Raw genomic sequence first — 14443 nt, forward strand, 5'->3', positions numbered from 1 at the left:
CAGTCGGTAGTTATTGAATAGCAGGGTATTGAACATAGTCATTTGAATTAGCAGCAGCCCAACCGGTGGGCCAAGCTTTGTGAAGTCCTCTTAGTTAGGATTGATTTGATGTGTGATAACTGGCCACAATGATTGGATGTGCAGGGGATAAGCAACCAGAAGCTGCGCGATACCTCATCCGATCATATAGCCCACGTGAGCCTAGATCTTCCCCCTGTCCACTGCTCATCCATTTTATTCTTAAACAGGCTAATGCCAGTGTAACAATAGCGGCCATCGGAAATTTGAGGCTCATTGTCTGTATGCAGAGATACGGGTACCGGTGCTTCTGAATCTCAGCAACAGATGGAAGGAAACTGTAGCAAGGCGCATCTGCAGTGCTGCGCTCCAACTTGAATGAGGTTTGGTGATACAAGGGGGGGGGGGGGGGCACTCATTCTTCTAGAACAGACCTGTCCAGTTCACCTAACCTGACCCTGCTCCCACAAAGCCACTGAAAAGCCTTTTGACCAGTTTTTTGTCTCCATGCTCAGTCTCCACTGCACATTGTAGAACAAACACAGATATACAGAGAATCATAGAATGTTTACAGCGCAGGAGGCCATTTGTCTCATCGCGTCTCTATAAGAACTACTCAGCTAGTCACACTCCACTGCCTTTCCCCCAGAGCCCTTCAAATCATTTCTCCAGATTCCAATTCCACTTTGAAAGCGATAATTGACCGTGTCTCCACCACACTCACAGACAACACATTCCAGATCCTAACCATTCACTGTGGAATCTGTCTGCACCACTCAGACAACGCATTCCTGATGCTAACCATTTGCTGTGTGAATCTGCCTCCACCACACTCGCAGACAGTACATTCCAGATCCGTGTGGATCTGTCTCCACCACACTCTTAGACAGCGTAATCCAGAGGCTAACCACTCGGTGTGAATCTGCTCCCACCACACCCACTGTTAGTGCATTCCAGATCCGAACCACTCGCTGTGGGAATCTGCCTCCACCACACTCACAGACAGTGCATTCCAGATCCTAACCACTCGCTGTGTGAATTTGCCTCCACCACACTCTCAGGCAGTGCATTCCCAATCTCTTGTTTTAAAAAGACATGTCCCTCATGTCGCCTCTGGCTCTTTTACCAATCCCGTTTAAATCGATGTCCTCTGCTTCTCAACTCTTCTCCCAACAGGAAGTTTCTCGCTCGACCCCTAGACCCCTCATGATTCTGAACACTGTTATCACACCTCCTCTCACCCTTGGAACTCCAACGTCGCAAATCAGTTCACTAAAGTCTCAAATACAAACCACTTCGGTTTTGAATTAGTTTCTGAGGTTTAGAGCTAGTTACTGAAAATCTCACCAGCAGGAGGTGATTCCGAGTGCTCCTGTCGACGACTGGCTTGCACAATGTTACTTTGCAACTCGGTTACAACTGAAGAACAGCAACCTCTAGTGGCAAAGGAAATGTACAAACAGTCCAAACTACTCGACAAATTGACTGAGGGGCGTTTGGAACTCTTGTTTTTTGTGTGAATGAAATGAAATGAAAATCGCTTATTGTCACAAGTAGGCTTCAAATGAAGTTACTGTGACAAGCCCCTAGTCGCCACATTCCGGCGCCTGTTCGGGGAGGCGGTTACGGGAATTGAACCGTGCTGCTGGTCTGCCTTGGCCTGCATTCAAAGCCAGCGATTTAGCCCAGTGCTAAACAGCCCTTAGGCAAACGTTTTTACTTAATGCCCTCAAACAGCATGAAAATGTTGCCAGAATCCTCTCAGTAGTCACGGCCCTGGAAGCACCATGGGACCTTTATTTGTCTTCCAAGTGTAAGCTGTTGTTGCAGTTGAGGGTAACACCGCCTCACTCGGGTTCCTCAACTTTTGTCCAGTGAAGTAGAGGAAGGGACGTTGCTGGTTCGTGGAAAAGCTGGAAACAATGTCGCAATGTAACATCAGCTCGAGGGAAAAACAGACTTCAAAAAAATGGGAATAACTTGGAATAACAAAGAGGACATTTGAATATTTTGGACGGTGGGAGGGGAATAATGGTCATGGGCAGATGCCGGTTAGGAAGTAATTCAGAACCCAAGCCTCAGCTCAGTCCCCTCCTCCCTCGTATTCAAGGCAACCTCCTTAATAGTGGAGCATCTCTGACCACTTCCTTGTGTCCCTCAGCACTGACACCCTCTCCCGCCCCTTCCATGGATAAAGCTCTCGCCTCACTCACTTTAAACTACCAACCGCGAGCCCTCCAAACTGTGCAGTTCTTCCAAATGCGCTGGGGACAGGGGTTCATAACCCACCACAACAGCTGGGTGGAATTGAAATTCGCTCAATAAAATCTGGAATTAAAAAGCTAGTCTCAGCAATTGTGACTGTGAAACTATCATCAGTTTGTAAAAACCCTTCTGGTTCACCAACGACCCTTCAGGGAAGGACACCCGCTGGCTTGCATGCAACTCCAGTCCTTACAGTAATGTGGTTCCCTGTTAACTGCTCTCTGAAATAGCCTAGCATGCCACCCAGTTTAAGGACAATTAGGGATGGACAACAAGTATTGGCCTTTCCATCACCATCCACCCCCATAAAAGAATTAAAAAGGCTTTGTCGTATCTGGTGTTCAGTAGGTATAGCTGCGAATCAGCCAATCTGCTGGATCGCATCAAATACTTGCACATCTTTCTCAGTTGCCCACAACCCAGTGGAGTTAGCGCTGCCTTCCTGCTTCTCGTATCAATTATCCAAAATCAATGCGGTAGAGGCAGATTCACACAGCTTTGCTGCAGCCCCTCCCCACCCACCACCTCCCGCTAAACCAGGCTGTTTACAACCTTCAGTCAACCGCAAGAGCTATCAAGCCCATGACTTTGAAATTACTAGGACCAGTGACAATATCCACTTCAGTGTCCGTCACCCTCAAGCTGCGCCTCTCTCACCCCTAAACCCAACTGTTGCAGTGTTATCGGTTCCCAAACACCAGCCATCCCCAAACCTTCAGCATCTCCACGTTCCAGTACAGGTATTGTACACCGCAGCAAATCACCCCGTCACCCTGACCTAGAATGGTCCCCAGTCACCCAAAGACAGCAATTTAAATTTCCCAAACCTAAATCCCTTCACGAAACTTGCTCCTCACCATTACTGTAAGCTCCCACAGCCACCTTGAAAAACTCTGCATTCTGCTAGCTAACTTGGACACTCTGCATTCTGCTAGCTAACAGTTGTGCCTCAGCCTCCATCTTTGAAAATCCCTCCTCAACAATGTCCCCCTCACCGCCCCTTCTCCTCGCTGAGCCATCTCTTTGCCGCAGTTTTCAGACATTCCTCGGAAACTCTCTCTCTCTCTCTCTCTCTCTTTGATCTCCTGCTACGTTTACTTTTGTTGATCGAGCCTTCATGAAGCCTCAGTGGGCTTTCCCGATGCTAAAGGGCTCCAGATGCCTGGAAGCTATCAAAATGGAGACCGAGAGCCAGATTTTCAAGTTGGAAACGGTAGGGGAGCCAGGTGAGAACATCAGAGTCTCCTACCTTAGCGTGCACCTCCTGCTGATTCACGAAATTATCCGCAGACAACCGCAGCTTTGCAATGCGAGTATCCCAAGTGTCTTTTATTAAGGTCCGGATCTCATCAGCTTTGGGAATGTTATCTGAGGCACTGGAGAGGGAGAGTAAATACACTTAGAGTTACTGAACCGCCACTCAAACCGGTAACCCGACGAGGAAGCACATTTTTTTAAAAAAATAATCTTTATTGTCATAAGTAGGCTTACTTGTGACACTTGTGCACTGCAGTGAAGTTACTGTGAAAAGCCCCTAGTCGCCACACTCCGGCGCCTGTTCGGGTACACTGAGGGAGAATTCAGAATGTCCAAATTACCTCACAGCACATCTTTCGGGACTTGTGGGAAGAAACTGGAGCACCCGGAGTAAACCCACGCAGACATGGGGAACACGTGCAGCCTCCGAACTGACAGTGACCCAAGCTGGGAATCAAACCTGGGACCTTGGAGCTCTGAAGTGTTACCCATTGTGCTACCGTGCCACATCCAAATTAGGTTATAATTTTAGGGGAAGAAAAATCATTCTTGGGATGTGGCTATCTATTTCCATTGCTAGTAGTGACTTCTTTTGACTCCGGGAGTGATTGATCACACAGTGATACGATCACAGGAAATAGAAGCAGAAGTAGGCCATTCGGCCCCTTGATCCTGCTCTGCCATTCCACATTCCCATATAGCCCCGACGATCTTGGATTCCTTTGCCCAACAGGAACCTATCTGCTGCTGCCTTAAAAATATTCAATGACCCCCCCAAAGTCGCACAACCCTCAGAGAGAAAGAATTCTCCTCATTGCTGTCCTATACGAGCGACTCCTAATTTTAAAACAGTGCCCCCGAGTTCTGGACTCACCCACAAGAGGAAGCATCCTTTCCACGTCCACCTTGTCAAGACCATTCAGGATCTCATATACTTCAACCAAGTTGCCCTTTACTCTCCTAAACAAACCCAGCCTGTCCAACCTATCCTCATAAGACAACCCACTTATTCTAGATATCGATCTAAAAACCTCCTCTGAACCACTTCCACCACATTTACACCCTTTCTTAAATAGAGAGCAGAAACTGCCCACAGTATTTGAGATGGGGTCTCACCAATGACCTGTATAACTGAAGCATAACATCCTTACTTTTATGTTCAATTCCTCTCGTAATAAAGGATAGCATTTCATTGCCGTTCCTGATTATATGCTGTACCTGCATATTAACGTTTTACCAGCACTTGGCCGATAGCCTTGAATGTTGTGACGTGCCAAGTGCTCATCCAGGTACTTTTTAAAGGATGCGAGGCATCCCGCCTCTACCACCCTCCCAGGCAGTGCGTTCCAGACCGTCACCACCCTCTGGGCAAAAAGATCTTTCCTCACATCTCAACCTAAATCTCCCAGCCCTCACCTTGAACTTGTGTCCCCTCGTGACTGACCCTTCAACTAAGAGGAACAGCTGCTCCCTATTCGCCCTGTCCATGCCCCTCATAATCCTGTATACCTCAATCAGGTCTCCCCTCAGTCTGCTCTGCCCCAGAGAAAACAACCCAAGCCTATCCAACCTTTCTTTTTAACTTAAATATTCCATCCCAGGCAACGTCCTGATGAATCTCTGTTGCACCCCGCCCCCTATAATGTGGTGACCAGAACAGCACACAGTATTCCAGCTGTGTCCACACTAAATTCTATACAACTCCAACATGACCTCCCTTCTTTTGTAATCTATGCCTCAATTGACAAGGCTGTGTCCCTTATGCCTTTTTCACCACCCTATTAACCTGCCCCTCTGCCTTCAGAGATCAATGGACGAACACACCAAGGTCCCCTTGTTCCTCAGAACTTCCTAGTGTCATGCCTGCCTTGTCAAATTACTCCTTCCGGCAGCACAGTGGTTAGCACTGCTGCCTCACAGCGCCACGGTCCCGGTTGCGATTCCGGCTCTGGGTCACTGTCTCTGTGGAGTTTGCACATTCTCCCCCGTGTTTGCGTGGGTTTCGCCCCCACAACCCAAAGATGTGCAGGGTAGGTGGATTGGCCACGCTAAATTGCCCCTTAATTGGAAAAAATGAATTGGGTACTCTAAATTTTTTTTTTTTTTTAATTACTCCTTCCAAAGTGTATCACCTCACACTTTTCAGTCAATTTGATCAAGAAACTCACAATCTCACTCCGAGTTTCAAACCTACATCCTCATTCTTTTGGGTGAAGGTGGGTGTGAAGTATTCATTCCACACCCTACCAATGTCCTCCAGCTACACCTATAGATTACCCCCTTGGTCCCTAATAACCCGTACTCTTACATTATAATGTGCTCAGACCGAACATACTACCTCAGAACATTCTAAAGTGGCTTCATGGCGATACATTCCAAAGGGCCGAATTGCATCAGGTAGAGGAGCTATCAGGTTTGTTGCAATTGGGATCATCTCCAGTTGTCATGAGTTTTACAGGTGCACAAAAGGAAGGTCACCTCCCCAAAAATAGTTTGAAAAGTAAGTATATATGGAGCATTGACCATCCATGTCCTAACCAAGATTATTCATTGAAAGATAAAAATTAGGAGTGACGCTGAGCAGGTTTCAAAACAGTAAAGAAAAAGGGTCACCTCTTCCCCTCTTCACTTTGCCCAACTCCAGTCCACCTGCTCCTTGCCTTAGTCATTGCTGCTTCGTATTGGCCACACGCAGGACATGTAGAACAGTGGAGAGTGATGCTCCTATTTCCTCCCCCCCCCACCTTTTTGGGGGTGAGTTTCCAGAGAAAACGATGGACAGAAGGGGCGTCTGATCTACGCTCGGAGCCCGATCTAATGCCAGCGATCCAGTGACATGGGCAAGCACCAGCATGAATCCCTGTCCCATACAATTGATGCAAGGTGACATCCAAATGGGCCAATGTGCAAGAAAAGGATCCTCACGTTTCTACGCATATCAAAAGCAAAGACTTTTACTGTTCTATTTGTTGTTCGAATTACACTTTAAGCAGTTTTAATTGCTTTTTAAACGATTAATCAGCACAGGAATGAGCAAAAGAAAGCAATCTGCAGTGTCAATGGCAACACCTCCCAAAATATTCAGCACCAGAAGCCAGCAGAATCAAGGCTCTCATGTAAACAAGTTTGCTTAAACATGGTTAGATTACTTTCAATGTCACAACAAAAAGCATATGGAGCCATAGGATGTCAGTTTGCACCTCGGTCTTCCACATGGTGAATTCCCAAGCCTGTGCATACTGATCGGGGAAATGCCGAGCAGCGGGAAGACAAAGAGAGAATTGGCCCACTTAACATCCAGCTCAAGAGTAACACAAGCCGGGCAGAATGGGGAATTGGAGGCGACAGAGGAAATCTGTAAACTGCTCTCATTTTAAAAGAAGCTCCCTAATTCAATCCTCAATCGGTTCTGGTACACTACAATGGACCTCAGCACCATGGGGTAGGGGAGAACTAAAATCGGCGATAGTTCCAGTTCTTTCCATCAAACCAGTCCAGAAGTCCTAAATGACCCTCTTATGGACTGATTTCATTAACACTACACCCTGTATGCTTCATCCGATGCCAGTGCTTATGTAGTTACATTGTATATGTTGTGTTGCCCTATTATGTATTTTCTTTTATTCCCTTTTCTTCTCATGTACTTAATGATCTGTTGAGCTGCTCGCAGAAAAATACTTTTCACTGTACCTCGGTACACGTGACAATAAACATATCCAATCCAATGCAATGTGCATGCATGTACAGATGCCCGCGTGTGTACCTGGGCACACAAGTGCGTGTGTGTGTGTGCCTGTACACATCGCTGTGTGTATGCCAGGACATGTGTGCAAGTCTGTGCACGCAGGTGCACGTGTGCCTGTGCACATTGGTGTGTTCACGCCCTTGTGTGCCTGTGCATCTATGTGTATCTGTGTGTGCCTGGGAACACGTATGCACGTCTTGCGTGCAGTGTGAGGTCAGACTCCGCTGATTGCACATGGTTTGGTTTGGATGTCAACCCATCACAGTTAAATTTGCACTTCTCACTGCCAAGGTTAACACACAGGTTAGGGCCAGTTAGGAGGAGGAATGGGAGGGTGAGCAGCATCCCTAGCAAGAAGGTAACACATTGACACGAGGAATGAACAGGAAAGAGATACGGTGCACTGCTGTTAGAGCAATTGTTGAGTTCTGTGCACAACTTACTGATTCAACAGTAACTTAGTCAGTTCCATGTAGTGTGGATTGGGCATCAAGGTGAAGGTGTTCTCTTTACGTTCCTGTTCTTTGATTTGTTCAAGTTTTTCTGAAGAAAAATAACAAAATGCTTGTATCACCAATACCATTAGTCGTCACTTAAAGTCACACCTTAAACGATAATTGAAGGCTGCACGAGTGGTGGCACTGATTCAGAAGGCTGTGGATTCAAATACCACTCCAGAGACTGGAGCACAACATGTAGGTTGACACTTCAGCACAGTACTGAAGATGTGCAGCACTGCCAGAGGTGCTGTCAAACACAAGGCCCCGTTTCCTCTCGAGTGAGCAAGGAACATCACTGAAACATTACTTGCGCTTCTTTCAATTTAGTGCACTAAACTGGGGAGACTAAACTAAAATTGGGTGACTGCTTTGCAGAACACCTCCGTACAATGTGCAAGCATGACCCAGTGTTTCCATTCACGCCATTTGAATTCTGCACCCCACTCACAATCAGATCTCTCTGTCCTGGACCTCCTACACAGTTCCAAAGATTTTGATTAGGCATTTTACAGCCCTCCGGACTCAACACCGAGCTCAACAATTGCTAACCAGAACCACCGCCTCCCTTTTCTGGACAGGAAATACTGGTAATGCTTCATCTGTTCTCATTTGCACCTCCTCTAGCCCCATCTTTTCTCGTTCCGTTCCAACCCCATTTTTAGGAAAGAGATAATGTTCCCTAGTATTTGGAATTGGGGTTTCAGGGGCGGCACTTGGTGCAGTGGTTAGCACTGGGACTCCGGCGATCCTGACCCCGGGTCACTGTCCGTGTGGAGTTTGCACCTTCTCCCAGTATCTGCGTGGGTTTCGCTCCCACAACCCAAACAATGTGCAGGTCAGATGGATTGGCCACGCTAAATTGCCCCTTAATTGGGAAAATCAATTGTGTACTCTAAATTTAAAAAGAAGAAAAATAGAAAAAAAAAACATACATTTGTGTTACAGCATATTACAATTTACGTCAAAATTAAAATGTATTTTAAGAGGAGAAATCTGTTAGGAAAGAACTAACATTCCCTAATACGCAAGTTGGAATTGGGGTTTTAATTATTTAATAGATTTCAGATATTGTTCAATAGACTGCACCAATATATAAAGCGGATACAGGTGACACTGTTCTGTTGTGGCGAAGTGATTACTGAACTCAAACTTGGAGACGAAGACTTGCTTCATAGTTCTTATTATAGAGTTACTATTGGAGCTTATCACCCATTTGTCATTTAACCTCTATTTGTCTTCCTCCTAACAGAGTTTCCCTTTTGTTCTTTGTCCCCTATCTCTGTACTTCATCTCTAACTTTGTCCGGTTGACACGAGATCTCTGGCTTGAAACGTTACCCTTGTTTTTTTCTCTTCACAGATAAAGTCTGATCTGCTGAGTATTTCCAGCATTTTCTGTGTTTGTTTCAGATTTCCAGCATCGGTGGCATTTTGCTTTTGAGTCACTAGGAGAGATTTACCGAGTCTTCATTTGAATTGAAATTGTGGCTTGTGGGAGCTTGCTGTGCACAAACGGCTGCCGTGCTTCCCACATTACAATAGTGACCACAGGTCAATAATATTTCATCAGCTGCGAGGCCCTCTGGGATGTCCTGAGGTTGAGAAAGGCGCTACAAAAATGAGAGTCTTTCATTCCTTTACACTGTGGGATGGCAGCAACCGGCACTGTCTCTGAACACAGCAGGCCAAGAATGTCTTGCCTCATGATGAAGAATATATAAAAATGAGCAAGCGTGAACTCCTCATCCCCATAGGTGTCAGTGTTTGATCAAGAGTGGTCACAAGGTTGTGAGCTTCAAGACGGTTTTGGAACATAATCCAATCTGACAATGTGGCAGAGTACAGAGGGTGTACCGAACTATAGGAACTGTTGCTTTTAGATCAGATGTTACACAGAGGCCTTATATGGGCATTAATGGCCCCAGGGCTACATGAAGGGCAAGGGAGTTCTCGCAGCCAAGATTTTTTCCTGGAAAGAACTAATTAAAATTATCTAGTCATTTATCTCATTGTTGCTCGCCAAATCTTACAATGCGATGCTTGCCCAGATCGAAAAGGGAACGACATTTCAAAAGGTACGACATTGGCCATGAACATAAGAAATAGGACCATGAGTAGGCCACGCAACCCATCGAGCCTGCTCTGCCATTCAATATGATCACGGCTGGCCTTGGGCTTCAGCTGCACCCGCACTTTGGGTTTGCCTTGAAGGAATGAAGGCTGCTTTACAAATGCAAATCCGATGTATCACGAGACTGCAGCCGGAGAAATGAGTGGCACTGGGCAGACCAGCGCATTAGGTCACCAGCCTGATGATGGACGCTGACAAGTTGAATGTCTGCCACTTGGCAATGGCACTAGCAAAGTCTACCTCAGACCTGGATAAAACCCCCTTATCCCCTCCCAAAACAGCCCCAACAAAATGCATGGGGAGTAACAAACAGTATTTTAAATTTACACAAGTTGGTTTCTGATCTGGAGCTCAAACACACCAAGGTAACTCACCCACATCCATCCAATCTGGCACGACAATCCTGCACTTCTGTCGTTGTTTCAGATTAATAGCAAGCCACACAGGAACGTCGACTGGAAGCCCTGGATTGAATGGTCCCAAATCTCCCTGTATGCAAAAAGCCATTGAATGCACAACATAGCATCTTAACAGCACAAAAGATGGCCATTCAGCCCCTTGGGTTCATGGATGCAGTTCATACACACATCAAAACACAACATAATCAAATGCCACCAGAAGTGGATTAAACCACGTCATTTGCCCCATTTCTGTTTATGGAGCCTTGCAACACAACTGGTGCTTTGCTTACATAAGCTACTTTTCAAAATAGTTTGTTCGCCATGAAACACGGAGGTCATTTCAGCAAGAGATGCTTAATATGAACATGCATGCGAACACAGAATTAGGAGGAGTAGGCCATTCAGCCCCTCGAGCCTATTCTACGATTTGATAAGATCATGACTGGATCGGATTGTGCCCCTCACTCCAGTTCCCCTCCCCCCCATACCCTTTGACTCCCTTGTCAACCAAGAATCTAACTCGGCCCTAAAAATATTTAATGATCCTCAAAGAAAAATAAGTCTCCTCACCACTGCCTTAAATGGGAGGGCATTAATTTAATTTTAAACTGCGTACCATAATTTCAAAATTAATTTTCATGGGATGTTGGCATTGCTGGTTAGGCCAGCATTTATTGCCCATCCCCAATTGCCCTTCAGAAGGTGGTGGTGAGCCACCTTCTTGAACCACTGCAGTCCCTGAACTGTGGCTACACTACTGTGCTGTTGGGTAGGGAGTTCCAGGATTTTGGCCCAACAGTGAAAGAATGACGATGCATCTCCAAGCCAGGATGGGGTGCGACTCGGAGGGGGACCTCCAGGTGGTGGTGTTCCCATATTTCTGTGGCCCTTGTCCTTCTAGATGGTAGTGGTTATGGGTTTGGAAGGTGCTGTCTAAGGAGCTTTGATGAGCCCCTGCTGTGCATCTTGTAAATGGTACACACGGCTGTCACTGTGCGACAGGGGGGGGGGAGTTAATGTTTGTGGAACGGGTACCAGTCAAGTGGGCTGCTTTGACCTGGATGATGTCAAGCTACTCAAGTGTTGTTGGAGCTGCACTCATCCAGGCAAGTGGAGACTATTCCATCACATTTCTGACTTATGCCTTATAAATGGTGGACAGGCTCTGGTGCAGTGGTGGCCTTGGGGCCACATGCGGCCCATGTGTGTTCTGAGTGCAGCCCTGGAGACATTTTGTTGACTGTTGTCCACGTCCGATTTCCGTCCATGCAGTTTGCTTCCTGCCAGTATGTCTGAAGTGATACACATGCAAAGCAATAGCAATTTGAGAGAGGTGCATGCTGATGGATCCCACAGTCAATGTTGTGTGCAACTCCCTCTGCATCCAAAGTGTAAATATTTATTTTGTTTATTACCATTTGAAGTTGACAACAGTTCTATTATTAGATGAATGGTTAACCTTTTACTATAACTCTTTATTCGCTGTCTGTGCAGAGTCTACACATTCTCCCCGGGTGTTCCAGTTTCCTCCCACAATTCCCGAAAGATGTTTGTTTTGGTGAATTGGACATTCGGAATCCTCCCTCCCTCTGTGTACCCGAACAGGCGCCGGAGTGTGGCGACTAGGGGATTTTCACAGTAACTTCATTGCAGTGTTAATGTAAGCCTGCTTGCGACAATAAATTAGTATTATTCAACGTATTGAATCTTATTCATCGGGTTATGGTTAGTCAACATCCCTGATTTCAATGTTACGGCCCACTGAGATGAAGGAGGGCACTCATAGGGCCCTTCACTAGCCTAGGTTACCTATCACTGCTCTGCAGAGTCAGGAGGCGAGCTACTCACTGTAGAATCACCAGCCTCTGATCTGTTCTTGTAGCTACAGTATTTATATGGCGAGCCCAGTTCAGGTTCCGGTCAATGGTAGCCCCCGGAATTCTGAAGTCAAGGGCCATCTTCGAAGAGACAAAAGAATGCCTTTTGCTTTGGGTACAGAGGATGTAGTTAATGGGAGGAGCCAGGTCTGTCCGAAAAGGCAGTTGGTCCTAGAACTTTCATCTGGACAGGTGTTTCAGTTTGGTCCTGAAAGGTTCGCTCTCCAGAGATTCTGCAGAAAGGAAAGCTAATAGAAACCTGGTTAATTCTGTGTTTAAATTAAAGTTTATTTTAACATAAAAGATACCTATGGATCAGTGTTATCACTCCTGTGCTGCAGTGACATTTCCTCAGTTTTACAAATTGCATATAGCTGGGTTGTCGTCCAGAATCGTGACCACCATATACACACTGTGTTATAAACTAAAGGTACTGATGGTAGGGAAGAAGTATTTTTCTTCATTTTGTGGAATTTGGATCAGCTGGGCAACCAAAATGAGGGGAATATTAAGAGTTGTGCCTAAGATCAGCAAATGAGAGATTACAAGCCCCATTCGACCAAGCTTATGAGGTTGATTTTAATTCTCAAGTGTGACATATGTCAAAACAGAGAATGTTTGAAGAAAATAAGCAGGATTTGGACAACTGGGCTGAAAATCTGTCAGTTTACACTTGCAGAAAAATCAGGAGTGATTGAGTTAGACTTAGGATCAAAGTGCGACATGTCTAAAGACCTGACACATTGCTGACTTATTGTGTATGCTGGTGTAATAGCTGAATTTCTAAGGCAAAAGCTTTAGCCAAAATGTAGGGGGGGGGTTCCACTTATACACAAGTATGTACAGTAAGTCAGCAAATCTCCACATCTTTCAGTAGGTTTGCAATGTCTCACCAGTAACAGTTTGGGGGGGGGGGGGGCGGGAGGGCTGAAATTCACCCTCTTCCATCATCTCACTTTTACTGAGTTGCCAGGTAGTTGGGGGGGGGGGGGGAAATTGTTCCTGCTAACCCCAGCTCCCCAAAACAGGGCAAAAAAGAGCCAAAAAGGTAACATTATAACGTATTGAGTGCGCAGACAGGAGGGGCTGAATAGCCGCCGTCCTCAATTCTATCAATGAGCAGCTTTGCGACCAGACCAAGTCAGACTTCAGCAGCAAGCAGGTGGCCAGGACAAAGATTTGGCATCTTTCTTTTGGTTCAAAGTCAGGGCTCAACTTACATATGCGATATGTGAAAAGAAGGAAGGTTTTTTTGTGGGGGGCAACTTTTTTTTTTGGGGGGGGGGGGCAACATTTTTCTGGGGGGGCAATTATTTTGGCGGGGGAGGAGGCAACATTTACCTGCGATCAACTCCAGTATAACAGTACTTGAAATGCAGCAAAAACTTTGAAACCTAAGTCAGTGAGATTCGGATTGATGGGAATTTAATGTTAACAGGGAGTGCGGATTTGGAATAGTTCACCACACGCTCTGGAGTCTTCCTGCTGCGGAGAACAAGACAGGAAGGGGAAGAATCCCCCCCCAAAAGTGATGCTGACAACTATTTTTAAAAGAGACACGCCTTTGCCTTCTGCTTTAGACTTGCTCGCCCATTTAATGTGTGCGAAATGTCTCAAAGTGCCTCAGAATACAGATTGGGACAAGTGCACCAACTATTGTGACTCACAACTATTGAAGCTGGACCGCAGAAAGCAGGCTGCCAGGGCTCACTCACGGTTATTAAGTAGAGTTTATCCAGGCTGAAGTTGGGTATGATGGTCACGCTCTGCTTCTCCGCGATAAACTCCACCTCCGAGGGGTCCATGCTGCCCTCGGGCTTTAAATATCCCGCTGGAACCGGGAGACACGGCTGCAGGCGCCAGACACCTTCCCGCGCAAACCCAGACCCGGAAAGAGCGGCGCTGCCATTCAACGCCGCCCCCTGACTACCAGCCCCGCCCCCTGACTACAGGCCGCGCCCCCCGACGACACACGCGCCCCTGACTCACAGCACCGCCGTCTGACTACAGGCCGCGCCCCCGACTACAAGCACCGCCCCCTAACTACAGGACCCATCCCTGACTCCGGGCCCCGGACTACAAGCCCCGCCCCCTAACTACAGTACCCGCCCCCTGACTAAACGCCGCGTCCCCTGACTAAACGCCGCGTCCCCTGACTACAGGGCCCATCCCCATTACAGGACCCATCCCTGACGACAGGCCCATGACTACAGACCCCGCCCCCTGACTACAGGCCCAACAGCCTGACTG

At 46.8% G+C, this 14443-nt stretch overlaps 1 protein-coding gene across 2 annotated transcripts in view; it reads right to left on the reverse strand.

The window, feature by feature from the left end:
• gins2 (GINS complex subunit 2) overlaps window positions 1-14097 on the reverse strand; it is a 38321-nt gene extending 24224 nt beyond the window's left edge. The window contains exons 1-4 of one of the 2 annotated variants that reach the window (XM_072517871.1): window positions 13909-14097; window positions 10290-10404; window positions 7729-7828; window positions 3533-3659 (exon numbers count right to left, since the gene is read on the reverse strand). In XM_072517871.1, coding sequence (XP_072373972.1) covers window positions 3533-3659; window positions 7729-7828; window positions 10290-10404; window positions 13909-13998 — 432 coding nt within the window. In that variant the 5' untranslated portion in view covers window positions 13999-14097. The remainder of the gene's footprint in view (window positions 1-3532; window positions 3660-7728; window positions 7829-10289; window positions 10405-13908) is intronic. The other variant, XM_072517870.1, reaches the window with a different exon arrangement.
• Window positions 14098-14443: the final 346 nt, after the last annotated feature.

The sequence above is a fragment of the Scyliorhinus torazame genome, chromosome 10, assembly GCF_047496885.1.
Source record: "Scyliorhinus torazame isolate Kashiwa2021f chromosome 10, sScyTor2.1, whole genome shotgun sequence".
Taxonomy (NCBI): Eukaryota; Metazoa; Chordata; class Chondrichthyes; order Carcharhiniformes; family Scyliorhinidae; genus Scyliorhinus; species Scyliorhinus torazame.